This window comes from Rana temporaria, chromosome 10 (genome assembly GCF_905171775.1).
Source record: "Rana temporaria chromosome 10, aRanTem1.1, whole genome shotgun sequence".
NCBI lineage: Eukaryota > Metazoa > Chordata > Amphibia > Anura > Ranidae > Rana > Rana temporaria.
The window spans coordinates 18222169-18248367 of record NC_053498.1 but is presented as its reverse complement, the minus strand read 5'-3'; the positions used below and the strand labels follow the sequence as shown (position 1 = coordinate 18248367).

General features: G+C 43.9%; 1 protein-coding gene across 2 annotated transcripts in view; it reads right to left on the bottom strand.

The window, feature by feature from the left end:
• Window positions 1–26199, bottom strand: part of GRIK5 (glutamate ionotropic receptor kainate type subunit 5) — a 447945-nt gene that overhangs the window by 79238 nt on the left and 342508 nt on the right. For both annotated transcript variants that reach the window (XM_040327322.1, XM_040327323.1), the window contains exons 12-13: window positions 22185–22388; window positions 755–868 (exon numbers count right to left, since the gene is read on the bottom strand). In XM_040327322.1, the coding sequence (XP_040183256.1) occupies window positions 755–868; window positions 22185–22388 (318 nt within the window). The remainder of the gene's footprint in view (window positions 1–754; window positions 869–22184; window positions 22389–26199) is intronic.

Sequence of the window (26199 nt, the reverse complement as noted above, 5' to 3'; positions counted from 1 at the left end):
GATACGACGCCTCAGACTCAGAGATACGACGACGTATCTGGAGATACACCGTCGTATCTCCTACGTGAATCCGGGCCTATATGTATTATGATATAAAATATCAATGTATAATGTATAAAGGTATAGCATATGTATAATGTATACTACAGGCAGTCCTGGGTTACAAACAAAACAGGGACTGTAGGTTTGTTCTTACATTGAATGTGTTTTTAGGTTGAAACAGGTAAATTTTTTAAGTGTAGCTCCAGCCCCAATAATTTTTTTAAGTTTTTTGGACATTTGTCCAAAAACATTTGTTTTGCTGTCTGTGCCCCTGTTCAGAAGATTTTATCTCACTTTCTGTCCCAATGACAATTGGATTTAGAAAATTTAGGGTTGTTGTGAAAACGCTTACAGGAGAGAATTTACCTTCCTAGGGGTAGATTTCCTCTCACTTCCCTTTGTCTCCCTCCGTTTGTAAGTAGGAGTCGTTTGTAACTCGGGGACCTCCTGTATATGTATAATGGTATAATACAATATAATGGTAGCATTTACCCAGAAACCTTTGTTCCTTTGGGAGAAATGTATTTGCATAGTCAAAAAAAAGGAAAAGACAAAAAGAGTGTTCTGGGGATAGTGATTTTTTCCTATGCACTCTTTGGATCTTTGTTTTACAAAGAATATGTTTCTCATTTGTTGAAGAACACATATGAATTAGTTATATGAAGGGAGGTGAAGGAAAGGTCTGTATGACAGGATGCAAACAGATTCTTACCATCTGTACTCGGTACAAGATGCTGATCCCCAGAGTCATGAAGGGCTTGGAGAAGTCGATGACTTTTTCCCGCTCGGCTGTGATGGTGAACGCAGCAACCGCCAGATCTGCCTTCTGTTAGGAAAGACAGAGAGTAAGAATCCAATTAAAGAATAACAACAAATACAGTATTTTGAAATAAAAACTTTAGCTGGTATGTGTATTTCACTAAAAGTCATGATTCTTTTTTATTTTTTTCAGTTTATTAAAAGAGAATATGTTACTGTGTCCACTGAAGACAAATTGGCAGGTCCTCTTCTAAGGGCACTATCCAACCCACTGGTACTTGCCTTAACCACATACTCTACCCATGTTTGTAAAAGCCCTCAAAAATACCCAGTACTTCCAGGTATGAGGGAGCATGTGACCCGCTCCCTTTCCTTCCAGGATGCAGTGCTCAGGCCTGATCACTATCACTTAGGGCAGGGGTAGGCAATCTCGGCCCTCCAGCTTTGGTGAAACTACAAGTCCCAGGAGACATTGCAAGACCCTGACATGCACAGGCATGACTCCTAGATACAGAAGCATGATGGGATTTGTAGTTTCACCACAGCTGGAGTGCTGAGGTTGCCTACCCCTGACTTAGGGGAAGGATAGAGGGATATTAACACTTTGTAAACTCTGACACAGATAGGGTTGCCACTTTTTCTTCAAGCCAAACCTGAACACTTTAGCGAAGCACAGTAAAAAAAATTTTTAGTATAAACTATAGGATTGTAACAGACCTTGTACACCTTTGGGCACTTCAAAAGAGAATAGTAATGCTGGGCACATAGTGACCCCTCACCAGGGGTCAAGTCCTGGGGGAAAAAGTGTGGGAACTCCCACCCAAGATCCACTCCCCTACCAAAAAAAATAAAAATAATACGCTTGTATGTATAATTACTAAACATGTTCTTTCTAAATCCCACGATAACTCGCGGCAGACCTCTGCAATGTCTCCTGGGAACAATGACAAAAGCTCCCAGGAGACATTGCGGCATCGAGGAAGTGACGGAATACCCGCACACTACCCGATGAATCCATATACAGGAAGCGGCCAGTAACATAAAGAATTACTAAGGTTCGCCTGCCCCTGACAGTGACTCGAGCTGGGCATCGCTGCTTAGTGAAGGATTGGCTTGGGCGGCTCGGCTGCTCTCAGCTGCTCTCGTCCTGCAAAGGGAACTGCGTTCCTGCTGTGAAAAAAGTGCAGGAACTCCGTTCCCACGCGTTCCCGCAGGACTTGAGCCCTGCCCCTCACCCTCCTGTCAAGCCCTGTTCCGAGCCACATTCCTGTCTTGTGGTGTACTGAAACCTGGCACATGATTCCAAACCCTGGACTGGCCAGGTGAATCCTGGACAGGTGGCAACCCTAGACACAGACTGACATGGAGCTTAGACAGCAATTAGACCCAGGGCTCCGACAGGTGAACGAGCAAAGGGAAGTATTAGTGTGGGGGGATGGGAGATGGAGGGTTCTCTAAAAAGGGAACTTGTCCTGGATTATCAACAGATTTCCAGTTTAATATCAATCTTTCTAGAATAGATATATGATAACTGAAAGCTGAAATCGGTGTCTGCTTAGTAGAGCTTATGGGCAGGGAAGGGTAGGTAGGCTTACAAGAGGAAAATTTCAAGGTAAGTGATAATAATTAGTAGCTAGAAAACTGCATACGTACAAATCTGAAATATAATGCCACCATCTTCATGCTAAGTATCTTAAAGAACAGCGTAAGGTGGGATCACAGGAATAAGTGAATTTCTTTATAAATCCATTGCCAGTTTAAAAAAAAAAGAACTACTATATGCATATTTCAGTTGGCTATTTAACTGTCTGGAGTCACCCTTTAATGAAAAATAATGGTTGTCATACAATCCTGGAGGCGATCCTCATTAGCTTTCATCTGCCATAGTGATCCAATGCCTGCTAATAATCTACTGATGTCTCCGGCGGCTGCAGTGATGGTCTTAGAGTTCTCTCATCTTCTTGTAGTGACAGTATCAGTACGTGGGATGGAAGGAATGATCCGTATATCCCTTAGGTTGATGGGAAGGTACATGACCGGAATTAATGCACTAATAAATTGCCCATCAAGGGCACGCACAGTGCATTTTGCTTAGCTGTATGCAAACAATGCAATTATAGGTTTACTATGGGTAAACACTTCAACAACTTCTCATGATAGCCTCAGCTGGAAGCGATAATTCAACATATACCCATTTCACAAACCCCAATCTTCTGTTTACACCCTGCTTCTTATTCATGCACCCTTTAAAGTGAGCTCACTACAGTTCCCACGGACATTTTATTTTTTACATCATGCTTCTTAGTCATGCACACCTTAAAGGGGTTGTCAAGGAAAACAATTTTTTTCATAATAAGCTTCCTTTACCTGCAGACATTACTCTTTTCACTTCCTCATTGTTCGTTTTTGCTCAGAAGTTGCTCTATTTCTTCTCTGTTCTGTTCACTTCCTGCTTGTCTGATTTTACTGACCACCGTGAAGGGAGGCTTTACTGCGGTGGTCAGTGACGTGCTCACCCCCTCCTGGGAACTACATCTGTGCGGCAGGACGCTCTCTACGTGTTAGAGACTTCATGGAGGTGTGAATTACTGGGCGTGCCGCAATTCATACTGGGGAATGTAGTTCTTACATGAACGAGCGATGCAAACCAGGAAGTAAATAAGAGAACAGAAACTAGAACGCCGGAGGTGATATAGATGAAGGAATTTAATAGGTATTTACCGTATTTATCTGCGTATACCGCGCACTTTTTTCCCCTTAAAATCAGGGGAAAATCGTGGGTGCGCGATTTACGCCGATACCCATTTCCCGCGCTGTGTTTGAACCGGCTGCCGACATATACCGAGCGCAGTACACTCGGGTACACTCGGCCAGGCTCGGCTCCGCCCTGTGCCGCCTCCTAGCCTTTATGCGAGAGGACCCGAGTGTGCCCGAGTGTACTGCGTTTGGTATATGTCGGCGGAGGCGTTCAAACGGCGCGGGAAGCGGGGATCGACTCAACAACAGCGCGGGAGAAGCGGGGAGGACACCACCAGGGCCACAGACGGACGCCGGACCAGAGAAGGCCGCCGATGGACGCCGGACAAGACACCAAAACTGTAAGCAATTCAATTTTTTTTTCCAGGAATTTCTCTTCTACATTAGGGGTGCGCGCTATACGCCGGTGCGCGCTATAGGTAGATAAATACGATACTCGTTTTTTAACAGAATCATTACACCATTCTGTCTGTCTACCTTGCAGACATTAATTTTAGGTAAAAAATTTTTTTCTTCACAACTCCTTTAAAGAGAGCTTACAATTCGCATCCCATCTTTTATTTTATACCATAGGTGTGCGCAGCCTTTTACATTAGGGTGTGCACCCCTAATACACACACGCATACAGGCACACACACTCTTTAAAAAAAATATAAACACATATGTTTTTTTAATGAGAGGGGGTGAGAGAGAGAGGGGGTGAGAAATATAGAGGAGGGGTGGTGTGAAAGAGAGGGAGGTGAGAGAGACAGGGGGGTGAGAGAGAGATGGGGTGAGAGAAATATAGAGGAGGGAGGTGTGAAAGAAAGGGGGTGAGAGAAATATAGAGGAGGGAGGGGTGAGGGAGTGAGAGAGATCGAAAGAGGGAGAGAGAGAGGGCAAGAGAGAAGGGGCGAGAGAGTGAGGAGGGGTGAGAGGGGGGCATGAGAAAGATAGAAAGGGATGAGAGAGAGGGGGGTGAGAGGGTGTGTGTGTGAGAGAGAGAGGGGTGAAAGAGAGGCGAGAGAGGAGGGGTGAGAGAGGGGGGTGAGGGGGGCATGAGAGCGATAGAAAGGGATGAGAGAGAGGGGGGTGAGAGGGTGTGTGTGTGTGAGGGGGAGGGTGAAAGAGAGGTGAGAGAGGGGGGTAGAGAGAAAGGGGGTGAGAGAGAAGGGGGTGTTCAGAATGCCTGCTACTCACAATCAGGGCCTCAGACTGGTCTCTCTGAGGCTCACACTTCTGTACACTGGTGCCCAGGGGGATTAGGGTGTGCCCAGGCACAACTGGCACACCCCCTGCGCACGCCTATGTTTTATACCTTGTTTCTTATTCAAGCACAGCTTAAAGTGGGCCAACAATCATTCTCACCTTGTCTTTTATTTTATATCCCGCTTCTTTGTTTCTCAAGGTGGACCACTTGAAATGTTCTCGTTCAAACATTTTGTTGGAAAGTATAATGAGAGTAGCACGAAGTACAGAATACAAAGGAGTAGAGGGAAGGACTTTCCCAAAATGCAAAAAAAGATGCAACAACATACATGGCAATCAGAAGAGACAATTGGGACGCAGACCGTATAGCAACAATTATTAGATAGCAACAATAAGGCACTAAAGATGCGATACAATAGCACAATACGTACGGAGACAGCAGGCAGGTAAAAATCGCCTGGTTGCATCCAGGATGGAAAATATATATGTCCCAGATTCAGGCTTTATGCCAATTTATACCACTAGGGGGAAGTGCTGGGAGTCCTGCAGGGGAAGAGTTAATGAGCCCAGCTGAAGTAAGTGGGGCTCATTAAGACCTCTACAAAAACTTGCAGCATGCTAAGGGAGGTGCTCCAACCTGGGTCCTGTCCTGTCCTACAAAGTCAGTGTGGAAAACTTCTAAAACAGGGAGATACGGGCTGGGGTAGCACAAGGCTGCCACCTAGTTGTTAGGTAGGGAATCTAAGTGTGTAGTAAGCGGTCAAGCTGACCAGGGTTTCTTTTCATTTGAGCAACTTGGGTACAACCAGCTTGCTGGATTTTACATGTGGTTATCGCTAGAGGATGTTATAGCCCTTATCAATAATTACGGTGTTCTCCTGATGGGGGTGGCTTCTCCGCCCCTCTGCCAGGAGAACACAATGACTTGGCGGGAGGGAGTCCCCTGTCAACACTGTTGCAGGAAAGAAATTTGCACTGTCTATGGCTGGCCTAAGTTATACACACCTTAAAGTGGGTTCATTATAATTTCCACTGCCATTTTATATTTTCCAACCCCAGTGTTAGTCTTCTTATGCCGCGTACACACCATCAGTTCGTCTGATGAAAACGGTCTGATGGACCGTTTACATCAGACGAACCAATCGTGTGTGGGCCCCATCAGTTTTTTATCCATCAGTCAAAAAAATAGGAACTTGATTTAAAATTATCTGATGGTTAAAAAACCGATAGAAAAAAACGATCATCTGTGGGTACGTATGCTCAGAATCAAGTCGACGCATGCTTGGAAGCATTGAACTTCATTTTTCTCAGCACGCCGTTGTGTTTTACGCCACCGCGTTGGACACGATCGGATTTTTAACCGATGGTGTGTAGGCACGACTGACCATCAGTCAGTTTCATCGGATATCTGTTGAAAAAATCCATCAGACCGTTTTCATCAGATGAACTGATCGTGTGTACAGGGCATAAGTCTTATACACTACTCCATAGTCACATACAGTTTAAGGCAAGAGTGTCCAACACTTTGACCTTCCTGGTCTACATTGAAAGTAGAGGAATTGAAAAAGGTAACAGCGCTCTCTGCAGGGACAACCCAATCCATACACCAAGTCCACTTACAGCTGCCGAGGCTCGATGTGTCCCACCACACTCGAATGCAACAGTAGTAAGAAGAGCCGGCAAGACTGTAGTCCTTGAAGTGTCGTTTATTGGTACATCAGAGTGACAATAAAACAAAACTGACGCGTTTCGGCAATAGCCTTAGTCGTAGCTAGCTACGACTAAGGCTATTGCCAAAAGGCGTTAGTTTATTGTTTTATTGTGACTCTGATGTACCAATAAAAGACACTTTAATGAAGAGGAATTGTCTCGGGCCACACATAAAATACACTAACAATAAGGAGAGCTGTTCTGCAGAAAAAGTCAGGCAGATGACAAGTTATTGATCACTGATATAGAGAATGTTTTTTTATTATAAAAGTATAAAAGTAAAAGAGGGCAACAACTAGAAACTATATGCCATATATGACACTGTTTATGATAAACAAAATGCATCAGTATGGCTGGAGTAGCAATTCTCAAGGTGCTCATCAGATATTTTGGTTCTAATTTTACCCTTCGTGTGCTTCATCCTTGATAGTTGCTCACAAATATAGATGCTGCCGAAAACAGATGACATTAATTTGATTGAGATGTGTGGGAGATTTTTCCTTGGGAAGATAAAATGTGTCTTCGGTCGCATGTATTCGCTAAGCGTAAAAGCATTTTTAGAAAAATGTTATTAAAAGGTCTGCATTTTTTAGTAAGTTTACAATTTTGCGTTGAGCCGCATTCATAGCCGTCTTGGACCTCAGTTTGGACACCCTTGATTGAAGGTGAGCCTATTACAATTCCCTCACCCTGTGTAAATGCATATCCTGCTTTTTAGTCATGGACAACTTACAGTGGGACGATCAGAACTGATACCGCCAACTTCTAGTTTAAATCCTACTTCTTAGCAGGGCTGGACTGGGACCGAAATTTGGCCCTGGACTTCATGCAGACTGGCCCACTTTGACAGGTCTCTCCCATGGCGGCCGGACAACTCCCACAACCCCCCCCCCCCCCCCCCCCGGGCCACCCAAGCCCCCTCTCCCCCTTCACTAGCCATTAGCTGTTCTACTTTATTAGAGTAGAATGGCTGGTACTGGTACTCTTATAGGCAGTACCAGTGGGGAAGCTAGACTTTTTTTCACCCGGGGCAAAGAATCAGTTTGGTGCCCCCCTTATGGGACAAGATTAGGCAGAAGGGAGAAACTCCCAGGCCATAGCTGTTGGGTCAGCTGTCTGTCCCCTCCCCCATGCTCCTCTGTCGTCCCCCCTGCTCCTCTGGTCCTCCCCCTGCTTCTTTGTTCCCCCCAGGTGAGCGCTGTGGGGAGGGAGAGGAGGTGAGTGCTGCGGGAAGGGAGAGACAGAGGAGCGGAGGGGGCGGCGGTCCACTGTCACTGAAGCCGGCCCACTGAGCCATCGGCCCACCTGGAAACTCCCTGTAGTCCCAATGGCCAGTCTATCCCTGCTTCTTAGTCAAGTAAAGTGTACGTTTACAATTCCTTTACAATTTCCACCCCTCATTTATTATTAGGTTGGTGTTACCAAATACCATTCCTATTTTGAGCTAAAGGTTACCTCTTAGCAAATTTGTTTCCGCTTTCTATAGAGTGAGAAGTATTACACTTTATGTGATTCCATTTGGGAGATTCTCTTTTACTCCCTGTCCCTGTTACACCTTACAAGAAATTGGGAATTGCTAGCAGGATATGAGAAAGGATGAAAAGAAAATTGAGTGGCTTTCAATCAATTAGGTTTTACTCTACTTTCTTTATTTTCTTAGTTTAAAAGGTAATTTTACCCAAAAGGGATGTTTTAATGAATGATGTTGTTTATTGGGAGAAGTCAGCATGTATCAAAAACTGAAATATCAGTTTTGGTGAGCTTACCTTTAATAATGATCTCAATTGGGTTATAGGATACAGTTTTAGGGTCTTTAAATGGTTAACAATGGTACTGATTTAGAAGGATTCTAATGAAGAACGCAATGTTGGGGTCCTACATAAAAAAACAGCGATAACAACACTAAGGCCATGTACACACGATCGGTTAAACCGATGAGAACGGTCTGATGAACCGTTTTCATTGGTCCAAACCGATCGTGTGTGGGCGCTATCGGTTATTTATCCATCGGTTAAAAAAAAGCAATCTTGTTTTAAATTTAACCGATGGATTCCTAACCGATGGGTAAAAAAACTAATCGTTAGTAGGCACAACCATCGGTTAAAAATCCATGCATGCTCAGAATCAAGTCGACGCATGCTTGGAAGCATTGAACTTCATTTTTTTTCAGCACGTCGTGTTTTACGTCACCGCGTTCTGACACGATCGTTCTGACACCGCGCACAACTGACCATCAGTCAGCTTTATTGGTTAACCGATGAAAACGGTCCATCAGACCGTTCTCATCGGATGGACCGATCGTGTGTACAGGGCTTAAAAGTGCAAACTACAAGTGCAAAGTGCACTTGGATGTGCAGTCATTGTAAATTTGAGGGGTAGATCTGAAATTAGGGGAAGCTCTGCTGATTTTATCATTCAATCACGCGCAAGCTAAAATGCTGTTTTTTATTTTCCTTGCATGTCCCCCTTGGATCTACAGTGACTACACTTCCAAGTGCACTTTGCACTTGTAGGGCCAGATTCACAGAAGAAATACGCCGGCGTATCTACTGATACTCCGGCGTATTTTCAAATTTGCTGCGTCGTATCTTTAGTTTGAATCCTCAAACCAAGATACTATGGCTTTTGGCTCCGATCCGACAGGCGTGCGGCTTCGTACGCCTTTGAATCGTAGGTGTAATACTTTGGCGCCCGCTGGGTGGAGTTTGCGTCGTTTTCCGCGTCGGGTATGCTAATTAGCTGTTTACGGCGATCCACGAAGGTACGCGCGGTCGTCGCATTCTCTTACGTCGTCGCTAGTCGACTTTTCCCGGCGTAAAGTTACAGCTGCTATTTCATGGCTTATATTTAGACTAGCCATGTTAAAGTATGGCCGTCGTTCCCGCGTCGAATTATTATTTTTTTTTTGCGTAAGTTGTCCGGGAATAGGAAAGGACGTAACGCACATCACCGTTCAAAAAAGTACGTCGGTGCGACGTCATTTTGCGCAAAGCACGGCGGGAAATTTCAAAACGGAGCATGCGCAGTACGTGCCTAATTTAAATGATACACGCCCCATTTTAATTAGGCGGGCTTGCGCCAGACGGATTTACGCTACGCCGCCGCAAGTTTACAGGCAAATGCTTTGTGAATCAAGCACTTGCCCGTAAAACTTGCGGCGGTGTAACGTAAATGAGATACGTTACGCCGCCGGAGTTCTACGTGAATCTGGCCCGTAGTTTGCACTTGTAGTGCAAAGTGGATTTGCCTTTCGTAAATAACCCCCATTGTAACTGGAAAACAATTTTAGGTCAAAATTAGCAGGTAACATCATGCAGCTATTATCACTTAGGTTTATAGCTGAGGAACAATCCATTTTTTTTCTGCTGAATTTCTTAACAACCATTCCCCTCCTTGCTGTAACAATGGTAAACCAACTTGGCCAGAGATAAATGCCTTTCACACCTGCAAAGTGAAAGATACTCAGTCTGTAACCGATGCAGAAATCAGATTTGTGCCTAGGCCCTCAGGCTGGACATTTATATTATTGTATACATTAAGTAAAATGTAATTTTAAAGGGCACTGGTTTGTTAATGGTAAATCGAATGCTGAAAAGAAGGTGTCTAGGAAAGATACCAGTGGTGAAAGTGTTATTTTATTTTGAAAATGTCATATTTAATTCTCTCTCATGCCGAGTACACACGATCTGGCTTTTGCCCGGCCAAATCACATCGGAATTCCATCGGAAAAAAATAGAATATGTTCTATATCTAAACTCCGATGGAAATCATCGGAATGTTCAGATGAAAAAACTCAGATGGGGCTACACACAATTGGAAAATCTGACTTTTTCCATCTAAAAATTCCGATCGTGTGTACGGGGCATTAAAGCAAACTTTGGGAAGTAGGAAGAAATGGTATGGGCAACATATAACAATTTATTCTAGCTGCCTACATGTCAGGTTTGTTTATCATCACAGCACATCATAATCAAGGGAGCGCTCTGGTACAAAAAACATAAACCCAGCTTTTGGTTTTGTGGTTGAGAGCCAGCCACCCCTCTCTTACCTCCCAGGGTGATCTTAACAATGGTTGGAAATAACCAGCTTTGGGTTTGCAAAGAGGCTGGCTGCCAGTCTCTATGGGACTTCTCCCTGGGTAGCGGGACCAGTAGGATGTCGTTACCTCATTGTCCCTACTAGAAAGTCATATTTGGCAGCAATTAGGGCCAATGCGGGAATAACCCAACAGAGGTAAGTTGAACCCACAGGTGTCGCTAGTGGCAAGGGTCGCCCGTGTGACAGCCTAAGGCCGCGTACACACGATCAGTCCATCTGATGAGAATGGTCTGATGGACTGTTTTCATTGGTCCAAGCCGATTGTGTGTGGGCCTCATCGGTTAGTTAACCTTCGGTCAAAAAAATAGGAACTTGCTTTAAAATTTAACCGATGGACGCCTAACCGATAGGTCAAAACCGATCGTTAGTGCGCACGACCATCGGTTAAAAATCCACGCATGCTCAGACTAAATGAGGGTACGGGAGCGCTCGTTCTTGTAAAACTAGCATTCGTTTTGGAGATAGCGCATTCATCACGCTGTAACAGACAGAAAAGCGCGAATCGTCTTTTACTAACACAAAATCAGCTAAAGCAGCCCCAAGGGTGGCGCCATTGGATTTGAACTTCCCCTTTATAGTGCCGTCGTACGTGGTTTACGTGTCCGCGTTTTGACACAATCGGTTAATTGACCGATGGTGTGTAGGCACATCAGACCATCAGTCAGCTTCATCGGTTAACCGATGAGAACGGTCCGAAGGATGGACTGATCGTGTGTACGAGGCCCAAGCTGCCCTCACTGAGTAATAGATGGCAGAAGGGGCCAAGTTTTCATCCGAGAAAAAAGAACAATAATCTTTGTATTAAAGTGACCTGGAGTCAATAATTGAAAACACCCCAAAAAGGCATACCTGTAAAAGAAGACTAAATACTTACCTCACTGAAAACTGCTTCAATCTGAAGAAAGTTTTTGGTGAAGTCTACTAGGAAACCAACACTTCCAGGAGTGTCAATCTCTTGGTTCCCCCATAGCTCTCCCTGTCTCCCACTTCTGACCTCCATGTCTTTACTGTGTCCTGCCGTGACTAGAAGGCCAGTAAAGCCTCGTACACGCGACTGGGGAACTCGACGGGCGAAACCCATTGTTTTCCTCGTCGAGTTCCTTGTTATGCTGTCAAGGAACTCGACAAGGCAAGTTTCTCCATTCCTGTCGAGGAAAAAGAAGACATGCTCTCTTTTTGGCTCAACGGGATCCTCAACAGTTTCCTTGTCGAAAAATGTACCTATGACCGTTTTCCTCGGCAAAAAAAAAAATCCCAGCAAGTATCTTGCTGGTTTTTGCAGAGAAACTCGGTCGTGTGTACGAGGCCTAAGAGGAGTTATTAGAAGATTAAGAAGAATGCCTGTGGAAAATCAATATGAGTACTTTCCTTGCCCATGCCACTGAAAACTGCTCTGATCCAAAGAAAGAGGAGGAATCAGTGACTGGTTAAGAGAACCAAAGAGATAGACATTCCCAGAAATGTTTCCCAGCAGACTACAGGGACACTTTCACCAGAGCAATGTTCAGTGGTGGTACGACTATCAGGAATCTTCTTTGAATGCCTTATTGGAGATCTTTTTATTTAAAGCAAACCTTCACACAAAAAGGACACTTTGCACAATCCCAATCCCACCCATTCACAACATAAAATAGCAGAGCATTTATTTTAAATTGTTTATATATCCTTGTTTTCTTTTAGGGCTTGTTCTCTGCAATGGATCACTTTACAGAGGGCTATTGAAAGGCGGTGAGGAGGTGATATATTTTCTTCTCATTGCCTGTTTTAAGCCTAAAAAGACTGAACCAATGCACAACATGCAATGCATGCGGTTGCAGTGCGGCCTCATACACTTATATGGGTCGCGGTCGATGGCACTACTGCCCACCTGAATGTAAATTGCGGTTTAATTTCTGCTGTGGTCGCGAAGCAAAGTATGTGCGGCATGTGTACAGTGGCTCCATGCCCTTTCTGTGGGCGGTCAGAGGGTGGTAAAACTGTGCTCTTTCTTATGTTCGGTAATCCCCCTTGCCTCCATTCTCGCCTAGGCGAGCACAAAGTCACATATCCCAGGAGGCATCAGCTTCTCCAAAGAACCATGAAGAGACAGTCACCTCCCAATGAAAAAAAGATGGCGGGATGAAAAGGGACCTGTAGTCAGGGCCGTTTGAAGGAATATGGGGGCCCCATGCAAAATGGACATGGAGGCCCCACCGAACCCCCCACCCCCCCACACGCACGCAAAGCCTCCCCATGTTCTTTTTACTCCCCCCTCCCTATGTTTTTTTTACGCCCCCTACCGGGTCCATACCGTGGGTTAGGAGATTCAGTTTCCTGTTCCCGGCCGGACTGAAAGGAAGTGAGCACTCAGTGTGCACTTCCTGTCAGTCCGGCCAGGAACAGGAAACTGAATTCCAGCCAGAGTCTGGACTGACAGGAGGAAGGAAGAGGAGCTCGGCCACACTACAGAGAAGGGGAAGTGACAACTCAAGGCAGCAGTGCTGCAGGCTCTGTGTAGAGAGCTCAGGCGGCTGCAGCATATTGGGAGCACAGTAGGGGCCCTTATCGGGGCCCCAGGCCAGCTCGGGGCCCCAAGCAATTGCTTGGTTTGCCTGCCTTGTAGCGACAGGCTTGCCTGTAGTATATGATAGGAGAGGTAACTGTCAGCGCAGATACAAAGTACATATATGGGTAGGAGTATGGTGGTTAGTCCATTGGAAATAGTAGTAACAGGCAGTTCAATGGTTAAAAATGCAGGTGATTTTGCTGTTCAATGGCGGCTGCTGTCCTCAGAGAGCTGACTCTGTGGTAAACAAAAAAGGGATAGAGAAAGGAAGCGCCACCTAAGTGCAGTATTAAAGAGGTTCTTTTAATGACACATTGTAAAAAACACACTTACAAGAATCAGGCCAATAGAAGGAGCAGTGGCTCCGAGCGCGTAGCCCAACCAGCCTTTGTTCTCCCTGTTTGACCCTCCTCCCGGAAGTGTTCCTGGGAAGTAATCACGTGACCTGTCACGCGACCTGTGAGGCTGGAACAGACTACATCCTGAAGGCCACAGGACAGGCCTGAAGACTCTACACAATCTGCTTTCTTCACTTCTAAAGCAGCCCATGGATCCGGGACGAGGACTACAGGATGTTACAGATGAGCCTTCTTTCCTTACCTTCTTGTAAGTGTGTTTTTTACAATGTGTCATTAAAAGAACCTCTTTAATACTGCACTTAGGTGGCGCTTCCTTTCTCTACCCCTTTTTTGCCTGTAGTATATGAGCCATGCAAGAGCTTAATTCTGGATTTGCTTAGCTTGAAAGCATATTTATGCAGCAAAAAAACAAAAAAACATACAGAAAACCCAAAGGGCACGTAAACTATAATTTTCTTGGGGAGGGTGATGTTCTTCTTCAATGGCAAGGTCACTTTGAAGCTTTATGAACTGGGTCTATTGCATACTATTATATGATCATGACACTATAATAAATATACCAATTAAAACAGATATGCCGATAGAGTAGAACAAAAAATAGGCATATATAATGTATGATATACAGTATTTCCCAATGATGATACTTGTGTCCCTTTATCATAATACAGGGAGGTGTTGCTTTTCATATAAAGCTATATAACTCTATTAGGACCAGTTAGCCATTCTTGAAGTCAGCTGCATTAATTACCAAGGATCGGTTATATGACCCAGGTGTACCACCGACTGAAAGGATAGCCCCCTCCCTGCCATCTTTTATTAGAGAGAGCAACCAGTTTTTTTTCCTGCAGTGCCATCATCATCGCCATCATCATTTAAGTCTCTCAGCGAGAACGAGCGAATCCTCACATTGCTGCAGCCAGCAGGCCTCAAGGCCTTTCCAGTCTCTACTGCCAGGCCAGACAGATGAGCCTTCTGCCTCCACCCACAGCGTGTTCATTAATAAAATCTTGTTCGCTGTCACCATGCCAGAATGTAGGGGCATTAGCAGGTGATTAATGGCGGGAATTCTGATCAATCGGAGATGGTGATTCTCTTGAATGCCCTGGATTGCTGCTGTTTTGGTCGGCAATAAATATTAATTAAAAATCAGGATTCTTGCAGGAACGCTTAAAAGCCAGCCAAGAATGGAATACACGGGAGGGCAAGAGTTATAATACAATCGAACTGTTGAGCACGGAATGTGAGACTGGTTAAAGACTTGCAGAATTGGAGGCATTTAGGGGCAAACTTAAAGGGGTTGTAAAGGAAAAAATTTGTTTCCCTAATTAGCTTCCTTTACCTTAGTGCAGTCCTCCTTCACCTTCCTCATCCTTCCATTTTGCTTTTAAATGTCATTATTTCTTCTGAGAAATCCTCACTTTCTGTTCTTCTGTCTGTAACTCCACACAGTAATGCAAGGCTTTCTCCCTGGTGTGGAGAAAGCCTCTTGAGGCGTTGCGCTTTGTGAATGGCCCAGTCATCTTCTGGGACACGCACAGGTCTCAGAAGACAATGGGGGAGCTCCCTGAAGGGGAGGAAGTTACCGCGGAATAGGAAGAGGCAGATTAGGAAGACAGCATAGCAACAGGGGTTTCTGGTAAATTAAAAAAAATCTGTGTTTTTTTATTTATTTCAATTTTAATGTATACATGTTTTTTAGGGTGGACCTCCCCTTTAAAGAGCATTGAGGTGCTGGCTCCAAGGGGTTAAAGTGGATTTAACCCCGATTTTTTTTTTTGCTGTCACAATGTAGAGCAGTGATATGCAATTAGCGGACCTCCAGCTGTTGCAAAACTACAAGTCCCATCATGCCTCTGCCTCTGGGTGTCATGCTTGTGGCTGTCAAGAATGTTGCTATGCCTCATGGGACTTGTAGTTCTGCAACAGCTGGAGGTCCGCTAATTGCATACCCCTGGTGTAGAGTATAAGATTTCCTATCATCTGTGCCCAGTCTTGCCACAAAGTTAATCCAGGTCTGAGCAATCCTCTTTATCTCGGTGAGATAAACGGACAAACAGGAAAAAACTTTTGCCCGTTCTTCCCCCTTGCTGTGAGTGAAAGGTTATTTACATATCTCATGCACTAGCCTGAGACAGGCATTATTTTTTAATTCCCACCTACACTACTTTTCTGAAGTCATGTGGTTACTTTTCTGGATTTTGACTGGATGTGACCATAGCAGAATTTAGTGTAAGGAATACACAAGAGAAAATGCATGTTGACAAGGGGAGTGGAGAGGAGGGCGGGGAGTCTACTGTCATCACGACTCCACCCACCGAGCTCCAGACAACAGACCCACCCACAGAATCTGCAGTTTTTCAGTTCTTATAACAGACGGAGGGGAGATATTTGACAGGTAAGGATACATGCAGGAGGCATCTATATCCTTATAGATCAGCACTATGGCAGTAGTTTAGAAAGGATGAGAGCGGCTTTACATCCACTTTAAGTATAGCAGTAGTAGAGTATTGGACCATGTTAGGCCATTGATTTGTATGGCAAAGCAAGGATAAAATTTTTTTTAAAGTCAAGTCAGAGATTACTTTACGATAATTGTTTGTACTCAGTGAAAAAAATACTTTTGTTTCCCTTTAGCTGTAACCTTGCAGGTCCTCAGAGCAGTTATATTGACATTTCCACTGCGGTACAAACCCTTCAATTAGCTTACATTACAGCTGATGCATTTCCTATATGTACTTCTCTGAATACATTACCTTGCTTAGTAGTTTGCTTGGTTGAAAATTATTATTATTTGTATTGACCTCTGTGGACTAAAATGTTGCAAAACTCATAAACTACATTTATTCGTTTTTATGGGAATGTATTCATGCTACAAACTAGCTCATTAGAGTTCTATGTGCATGTTTTCCGGGCACGTATCCGGTACTGGAGAGAAAGGTCAGAAACTGGCTAAATTCTATAAAAAGGTACCCACACACCTAAAACACAAGAGCAGACTAATGCCGCGTACACACAACAGTTTTTCGGGTTCTAAAAAATTAAGTTTTTAAGGCTTTAGGTTTTTTTCTACCCAATCATTAAAACGGCCTTGCCCACACACGATCGTGATAAAAAAATGCTCTAGCAAAGCGCGGTGATGTACAACACGTACAACGGCACTATAAAGGGGAAGTTCCATGCGGATGGCGCCACCCTTTGGGCTGCTTTAGCTGATTCCGTGTTAGTAAAAGACGATTCACGCTTTTCTGTCTGTTACAGCGTGATGAATGTGCTTACTCCATTACTCCTCTCCTGACTTCAAGTGGTTGTAAACCTCAGACATGAAATGCAAGTGTTGTATCGTATCTCAGATACACTACGCCGCCGTAACTTAGAGCATACTTTCCGTATCCAGAAAGAATTTGTGCCGTAAGTTACGGTGGCGTAGTGTAAATGTGTCGGCGTAAGGGCGCACAATTCAAATGACAAAGATGTGGGCGTGTTTTATGTTAATTCAACTTGACCCCACGTAAAAAAAAAATTAACGGCACATGCGTCGTCCGTGGGGGTATCCCAGTGCGCATGCTCGAAATCACGTCGCAAATAGTCAATGCTTTCGACGTGAACGTAATTTACGCAAAGCCCTATTCGCGAACGTTTTACGCAAACGACGTAAACAACGGAAAATTTGACGCTGTCCCGACGTCCATACTTAACATTGCGTACGCCTCATAGACCCAGGGGTAACGTTACGCCGAAAAAATCAACGGAAGCGCCACCTAGCGGCCAGCTTAAATATGCACCTAAGATCCGACGGCGTACTAAGACGTACGTCAGGCGGATCGAGCCCACATTCAGTCGTATATTGTTTTGTGGATACAAAACAAAGATACAACGGGGCATCGTAGAACTTACGCGGCGTATCAATAGATACGCCAGCGTAAGTTCTTTGTGGATCTGGCCCATTATGTGTAGTGCTTATACCAGGGATCCTCAAACTACGGCCCTCCAGCTGTTGTAGAACTACACATCCCATGAGGCATTGTAACACACTGACATTCATAGACATGACTAGGCATGATGGGAATTGTAGTTCCTGAACAACTAGAGGGCCGTAGTTTGATGGCTTATACAATATAGGAAACAAAACCCAAATAAACCCAAGTAAAACCCAATTGATATTTTATGGTGAGTGGATATACCAAAGTGATGTGCTCACTGTGACAAAAACAATAATAATGACGTTAGATTAAATATGAAAAACGTATAGTCCGTGTATAAATGAATATAAAGTCCACCAAGTGCCGATAAGATGACTAAGAAGAACGAACATCAATAACTTCCAAATGACTCTTGTAAGCAAAAAATCGTGACTCGTTGTATAAGGCCTCGTACACACGACCGAGTTTGTCGGCAAAAACCATCAAGAAACTTGCTGGGATTTTTTTTTTGCCGAGGAAACCGGTCGTGTGTACAATTTTCGGCGAGGATCCCGTCGAGCCAAAAAGAGAGCATGTCTTCTTTTTCCTCGACGGGAATGGAGAAACTTGCCTTGTCGAGTTCCTCGACAGCCTAACAAGGAACTCGAGGAGGAAAACGATGTGTTTCGCCCGTCGAGTTCCTCGGTCGTGTGTACAAGGCTTCAGATGTGTAGACCCACCACTGGTAAAAGTGTGAGCTTACTAAAAGGTAAATCCACTGTGCACTACAAGTGCATTTTAAAGTGCAGTCGTTGCAGATCTGAGGGGGGGCATGCAAGGAAAATAAAAACAGCATTTTTTGCTTGCACATGATTGGATGATAATTGGATGGATGATTTAGTGGAGGGGGGATTATAGTGTGGGGTTGTTTTTCAGGAGTTGGGCTTGGGCCCTTAGTTTCCTTAGTGAAGGGAACTCTTAAAGCATCATCATACCAAGACATTTTAGAAAATGTCATGCTCCCAACTTTGTGGGAACAGTTTGGGAGGCCCCTTCCTGTTCCAACATGACTGCGCACTAGTGCTCAAAGCAAGGTCCATAAAGACATGAAGGAGCAAGTTTGGGGTGGAGGAACTTGACTGGCCTGCACCTCAACCCCATAGAACACTTTTGGGATGAATTAGAGCGGAGTCAGGTCTTGGTGTCCAACATCAGTACCTGACTTTACAAATGTGCTTCTGGAAGAATGGTGAAACATTCCCATAGACACACTCCTAAACCTTGTGGACGGCCTTCCCAGAAGAGATGAAGCTGTTATAGCTGCAAAGGGTGGGACAACTCAATATTGAACCCTACGGACTAAAGCCTGGAACACACGATCAGATTTTCCGACGAGAATTGTCAGGCAGGCTGTTGTTGGAAAATCTGACCGTTTGTACGATCCATCGGACAATCGTTGTTGGATTTTCCACCAACAAATGTTGGCTAGCATGCTTTAAAATGTTCTGACAACAAATGTGTGATGTCAGATTATCTGATCGTGTGTACAGAAGTCCATCGGACAAAACTCCAAAGTACAAACACACATGCTCAGAAGCAATGCTAACCATAACACAAGATTAGCAGAAGTTACCCAAAAGGTGGCACTAAAGAGCTGAAAAAACACGTAGTCTCCTATTTGTTGGCCAACAATTGTGTGCAGTTTGTATTCAAGACAAGTTTTTGGCCAACACCCTTCGGACAAAAGTCCAGTCCGCAGATAATCTGATTTAGGTAGATTCACATAGATTGGTGTAAACTTGTGGCGGCGTAGCTTAGCCTGTTTAGGCTACGCCGCCGTAAGTTAGCTAGGCAAGTACATGATTCACAATGTACTTGCCTGCTATGTTACGGTGGCGTAGCCTAAAGCGGGCGGGCGTAAGGGTTAATTTAAATGTGTGTAAGGGGGGCGTGGTTTATGTTAATAAGGCTTGACCTTACGTTTGTGACGTTTTTCTTATTCCACTGCGCATGCGCCGGGCGCCTACATTTCCCAGTGTGCATTGCGGCTAAGTACGCCGTACGGGCCTATTGATTTCGACGTGGACGTAAACGACATAAATCGCTATTCGCGGACGACTTACGCAAACGGCGTAAAAATTTCGAATCTCGAAGCGGGAACGGCAGACATACTTTAACATTGCTATTCCATCTAATAGATGGAATAACTTAAGGCCTGATAATGGCTTACGGAAACGGCGTAAATGTACTGCGGCGGGCGGACGTACGTTCGTGAATCGGCGTATCTCCTCATTTACATATTATACGCCGACCGCAATGGAAGCGCCACCTAGCGGCCATCCAAAATATTGCAATCTAAGATAGGAAGGCGCAAGCCGTCGTATCTTAGATATGTTTAAGCGTATCTCTGTTTGAGCATACACTTAAACATAAGTCGGCGTAGATTCTGAGTTAGGTCGGCTTATCTACTGATAAGCCGGCCTAACTCTTTCTGAATCTACCTAATTATGTGTACCAGGCATAAGACTGGGATGCCATTAAAGTTCATGTGCGTGTAAAGGCAGGTGTCTCAATACTTTTGACAATACAGTGTGTGTATGAAGCCATTTTCTTTCCAGGACAGTCGGGGTCACTTTAAAGTGTACACTTTGTGTGCTAATGAGCTTGAACTATGCTCAGCCTGCCCTAACCGCAGCTCAATGTGGCCAATTCCTCCCACTTCCACACAAAGCGCACACCCAAAACTCCAAAACCAAAGGCAGTTAAGAATTATATTTCTGACCCTATTAACCTGTAATATCTCTCCTGAGGCATGTCACTGTTTGCTGCCCCCCCACAGGAAGGAATCTGATACACTGGCACAGACATACTGGATATAGAATTCTCACGGGTTCAGCCAGTAATATTTCCACCGCCTGAACAGCTTCATGTAATCTCTGCTCGTTATCATCAATAATTACCGACCTTATGCACATATCACTGCCTGCATGATTAAACACGCCAACATCGCATGGCTGCCAACACATTAGGAGAGTGAGAGTGTAATGGCAAATTAAAGGGCCTGAAGTCAGGTGGAAATGACCTTTAAGGCAAACGGCGATATACAAAGTGTATTTACCCTTAACAAACAATCAGAAATCACACGTAATTAGTCTCCCGCTAGACTGCGGAGAGGTAAAACCTGATCGAGTGGTACAAATTAATCATCATTCTTCTGAACACAGTTATACAGACATATACTTAGACAAGGGCCATATAACAAAGCGTTCCAGTGCCTTAAAGTATAAATAAAGGTACAACTTTTTTTTATTAATTTTTTTTGCACAGAGCAGCCCCGATCCTCCTCTTCTGGCCCCTTCTCTTCATCGGGTGCCCCCACGGAGAGCTGCTTTCCATGGGGGCACCCATGCGGGCGAGGTCATGAGTCCTGCTGCTGCGTCCATTGACACAGACAGCAGGACTTGGCACGGCCCCCCGTTCTTGTGTCACTGGATTTGATTGACATCAGCGGGAGCCAATGGATTGGACAAGTCTCGGTTTATATAGAGCTGGGTCCCAGGACGAGTGTATTATCATACACACAAAAGTACCAGCGCTGCTACCAGCAGGAGATTGGTAACTGACCTATTACCTGCTTTGCACAGACCTGGATGTATCTGTCATTCAGGTTCAATCACCTTTTACCACTTGAGCAATCCCATTCAACGGGACCTTCGTGTCCTGGGACCCCCACTCTCCCTATCTTGTTATGCCCATTTGGGCACATAGGTCCGTCCCAAGAATTTATCTTGGCCTACGTGTGAGTTATTCACCCACTGTCTGCTTTGGACCTTCTTGGGGTCAGAGGACGCTGTGCCTTTAGACTGTCTCCTGACGAATCGAAAACAAAATTCGCGAAACTAGTTGAGACTAGAGACTGCCTGTCTCATGACTTCAATTCCTTCACGATACCTCCCCCTTTTTCAATGGAAGGGATTGCACGACCGGTGACCAGATTGTGGTCAAGTGTGTTTTGTATTGTATTTTAATGTTATGTATTTTTTACCTTGTTTTTGATGTTTCTATGTGAATACATTTTTCTAAATTTACCCAATGTGAATTACTCTGGTTGCGTTCAACCAATATATGTAGTACCGGTATAGTCCTCCCCGCCCACCTTTTCCTGTTGGAGCTTCGGGGTCTGTGGGGAATCCCTGAAACCCCTCAATTCATATTAGGTCTCGGTTTATGAAAAGTGGCATCCCATTGGTTCCTTTGAGGTGGTGCACTTTACAAATTAGTAAAGTGTTTTACCTGCAAAAGGATTTGTGATGCACTTAATATTGTGATCCACCAGTCCCTGCTGTGCTTGAAGTTGAATTGCATAACAAGGTTTGCTGGCCTGCAGTTTTGAGTACTTCATACTCTTGCCAGCTTTCTGACTGTCTATTGGACTGCTATTGAACATCATTCACAACAATACTTTCTCTGGGTTTCCATCCTCTTTTGAACCCATATAAGGACTTCCCCCGACTACATATAAGGACCTACCAGCCTACAGAGTAGACACTTCCACTGGAGGCCTGATGTTAGCTGTAGGTGACATCTCAGTATAGATACATGTTATACATCATACACTGCCTGAATTAACACAATACCATTTCATGACTTTTGAAGGAAAAAATGCATATTTTATCCACTTGTTTATTTTATTTTTTTAAAAGGTATGTTTCAGACTCCTGGCCTCAAAGTACAACATTCTTGGTAAGCAATACACTTCAAATACGGATAGAAGTTTCACAAATACAGAATACAACTGGCAAAATAAAATCAGGTGCCACCACCTACCCGGTTTATCAGCTCTCCCACCATTCCTGTCCAAGATCCGTTGGGCTCCGGGGCTCCATACAGTCCATCCTCAACGAGTTTTATCTTGTAGTTGAACCTCAGAAGAGCAGCCAACTCCATCAACATCTCAGCACAGAAGCCCTCGTACTGGTCATTACCAGATAAAGAGCGGAAATTCGGTTTACGCATCATGTATGGATTCTCCTGAAGAAAGATGATGGAAGATCAGTGAGGGAGAAGTGAAAGGGATAACTTTTACCTTAGGGGAAACAGGGATTTGACTGCATGGGGTCATCAGCAAAGCAAGAGGTGGATTATGGAGTGTGACTTTCCATTTTTCTTACAATACACTACAAGCCATGGAATCCATGAAGATCTCTTTGGGTGTAGAAGAAGCCAGCCCTGGAACCAGATTATTTACAGTACATCAACAATGATAGCAATAACAGTAAGATAGCCTTATGGGTCCAGCACTATTTTCCCACTTTTCCTTCTACTTCTTTTCATGGTGTCACAGAGATAGCAAGTGAGGCAAAATATCCCCAACATGGTCATGAAGAAATTAAGACCTGATAGAAAAATAACTCTTCCTCACTCTATATACATTATACTAAAAATAACTGGATATAAAAAGAACAGTGGTCATGGGACTTTATATGAGGCACGTCACTTTAAAGTATAGTAGTGCGGATTAGATGCGTCCCCTCATTTTCCACTTATATGGATCCCATCACAGAAATCTGGCCTGTTCCTTGGCTGTTCCCCTTGGTTTGGGTGGGATGCCCCTGCTTTAGCCCTGGGTCAGACACTGTATCTGACACCCTCCATTTCCGCTCTCAGTAGCTGGGCCAATTCTTTGAAATGATCTTTGAGATGTAGTATTAGACCCTTTGTGCTTTAAGACCTTCCCTTTCTTGTTTAATATAGGGAGGGCAGTGGTTCTCAACCTTCTAGTGCCGTGACCCCTTGATAAAATTTCCCAAGTTGTGGGGACCCCTAAAAGTAAAATTATTTTCATATGGTGGGTTGAAAGCACCCAAGGCAAGACAAGTCATTTGAGCCCCTAACCCACGGACATTTATCGCTCCCTGAGTGCCACTCGTACAGTATTAAAACCCCTTAGGGTACATTTTAGGATGCACCACTCTCTCTTTGTTCTCCTATCTTTCCCTTTCCCTTTCATCTCTCTCTATCCCAATTCCTTGTCCCCCCCCCCCATCCCTCCCTCTGTCTTTCTTGCTCTCTTTTTTTTTCTTTTCTCTCCCTTTTTTTTTGTTTCTTCCTCTCCTATCTCCCTTCCTGGGAGAGCAGCGTGGGCTTCAGGAACAGCCCAGGATTTGGTGACCCCTGGCAAATCATCAATTGACCCCCAAGGGGGTCCCAACCCCCAGGTTGAGAACCACTGATATAGGGCATCTGTACCAATATACCATTCTTGTTTACTTTCCACATTTTTAGATATTTCTGGCACTATACTCCTGACGAGTGGACAGATCCACGAAATGTGTCAAAACAGTCTGATTCTTACTACTTATATCTATCATGTATTCGCTCATGCAAACACCATCATGTATCTATCTATCATGAATTTATTTTACCTATCGTGTGTCATATGTCAGCTTTCAATGGCCTTTTTTGGCTTTATTTCCAAAATTGCATCATGTATTTTAAGGCTGTTTTTACTCTGTATAATAAAAAATATATTTTTACCTTATGTACATTTTGTATTACTATTCTGACATGCCTCATATAAAGACCCATGACCACTGTTCCTTGTATATACATGTGTAATAGGGATAGAGGCCTGTCTGGACAACCAGGGTTAGGATTAAAGGTTTTTCCAGGAAAATAGCAATACCCTGTTAGTGTGGAACTATACCACAATAAAGACCTTTCCCCTTGGAGCACCCATGTTTGTAAAACCAAGAGCTGTCATTTCAGATTTTACTCTCAGCATCATCTGCTGGGAAAAAAATATTGCCTTACCATAATGAAATTCAACAGCTTTTAAAAAAAAAAAAAATGCTAAAAATCACCCCTTGGGCTCCAAGTACTATCAGCCACAGAGGAACAGCGATCTCACAGTTGTTTACAGGGTGCTAAGGTGGGGCTTCTTGAATCAAATATTCAATGTCAATATTACTAGGAAATTCCCTTGAAAAGTCAAATAAAAAAAGAAAACACTGCCGCTGACCTCCCTTTAGCATAAATCACATGGTCTCTGGCTACCAGAAGCATTGTTGGGATTTTATTATTTGCCATTCTACACAGCTGAGGCAGACCCTATCTGGCAATATTACAGTAATGTATTAAGGTTTGCAAAACGTTGTATTTGTATATATTTGCCATCCATACAAAGAAACAAGCTTTTTTTTGTTTTACATTAGGCTAATTTGTTTCATAAGCACTAAAAAGACACAAAAACCCCCAAAAATAACTACTAAAAATATTATCACTGTTCTATAAATATATGACTCAAAGGACTTGGTACATTTATTTTGGCTAAATTCATACATCAATACAGTTTTAAGTAATAAAACTTTATAACATTCACCAAAATAGAAGAGAAAGCAAGGATGTGTGGATGTGATACTTCAATAATAAATAATCTACCGATTATCTTTATGCTTTCTGGCACTAGGTAGAGTGAGACTGTCATTTTGCACATTCAGAGCAAAGCTTACACATGGCTAAGGACCTTACCCTTAACCCCACCAAACATTGGCCACACTTGCACCCAGTGATATATTAGGGTGTAAAGTCATATACTTCGGTGGTATTTCACAGGTCTGAGGCTGGCTAGGGAACGCAATTATCTACAACAGAGCTGGTGGACTATCTGGTGATGCCGTGTACACACGATCGGAAATTGAGAAAAGAAAAGTCAGATGTGAGCCTTTGGTCGGAATTTCCGCCAAGAAAAATTTGAGACTTGGTTCTCAAATTTTCTGACAGGAAAAGTTCTTGTCGGAAATTCCGATCGTCTGTATCCTATCCTGAAGGAGAAAAATCCTACGCGTGCTCGAAATCAAGACGACACATGCTCGGAAGCATTGAACTTAATTTTTCTCGGCTCGTCGTAGTTTTGTACTTCACCGCGTTCTTAACGGTCGGAATTTGGTGTGACCGTCTGCATGAAAGACAAGTTTGGGCTAAAATTCAGTCGGAAAAAAAATCCATGGTTTTCTTGACGGAATTTATGATCGTGTGTATGTGGCATCAATCTGTTTTTTTTGTCCTGAATAGGAAAATAAACAGGACGCAATAGTAAGTTTCCCTTGATGGGGACAACAGCAGCAAGAAAGATTTGGCTGGGTTTGAGATTTCAAGTGGACTTTGCATCAAATGGACCTCCTTTCCTTCTCTATGTAAAAAAACAAACATAAACACATTAAAAGAGAACCTTAGCTCACAAGCAATTTTGCATGGACAATGGACCTTTAATGAGATTCTGGGAACGTTGAGGTGCCCAGTTCCCTGGAGAAATCATGCCACCACTGTGCAGGAGCAACTTCCTATGATATCTAAGATCCTCAGGTGTCACAGATTCCTGGTAGAAGATCCAGCGTCATCACCCTTGCTTAGATCACTTTAGAAGGCGATGTGTAAAGTTGAGTGCTTTCTTTACGTTTTTCTTCAAGTACATTTTTTTTTGCTTTTATTTTAGCATGGGGGATGAGGATCTACAGGATAAACAGACCTCACATTTTGATGCAAGGTTTTCTTTTTACAGAGAAGATGTAAGCCTAAAAGACATGAAGTGGTCAATCTTGCTCTTTGAGTATCAACAGTCGAAAAAAAATCCAGAAATTTGTCATTACCACCAAAGTAAGACCCGGTTCACACTGGGGCGACTCGTCAGGCGACGCAGCCGCCTGACAAGTCGCGTCCCATTCTAGTGAATATAACCGTTCTAATAGGAGCGACGCAAGTCGCTCCGACTTAGAAAAAGGTTCTTGTACGACTTCGGGGGCGACTTGCATTGACTTCTATACAGAAGTCATTTTGCAAGTCG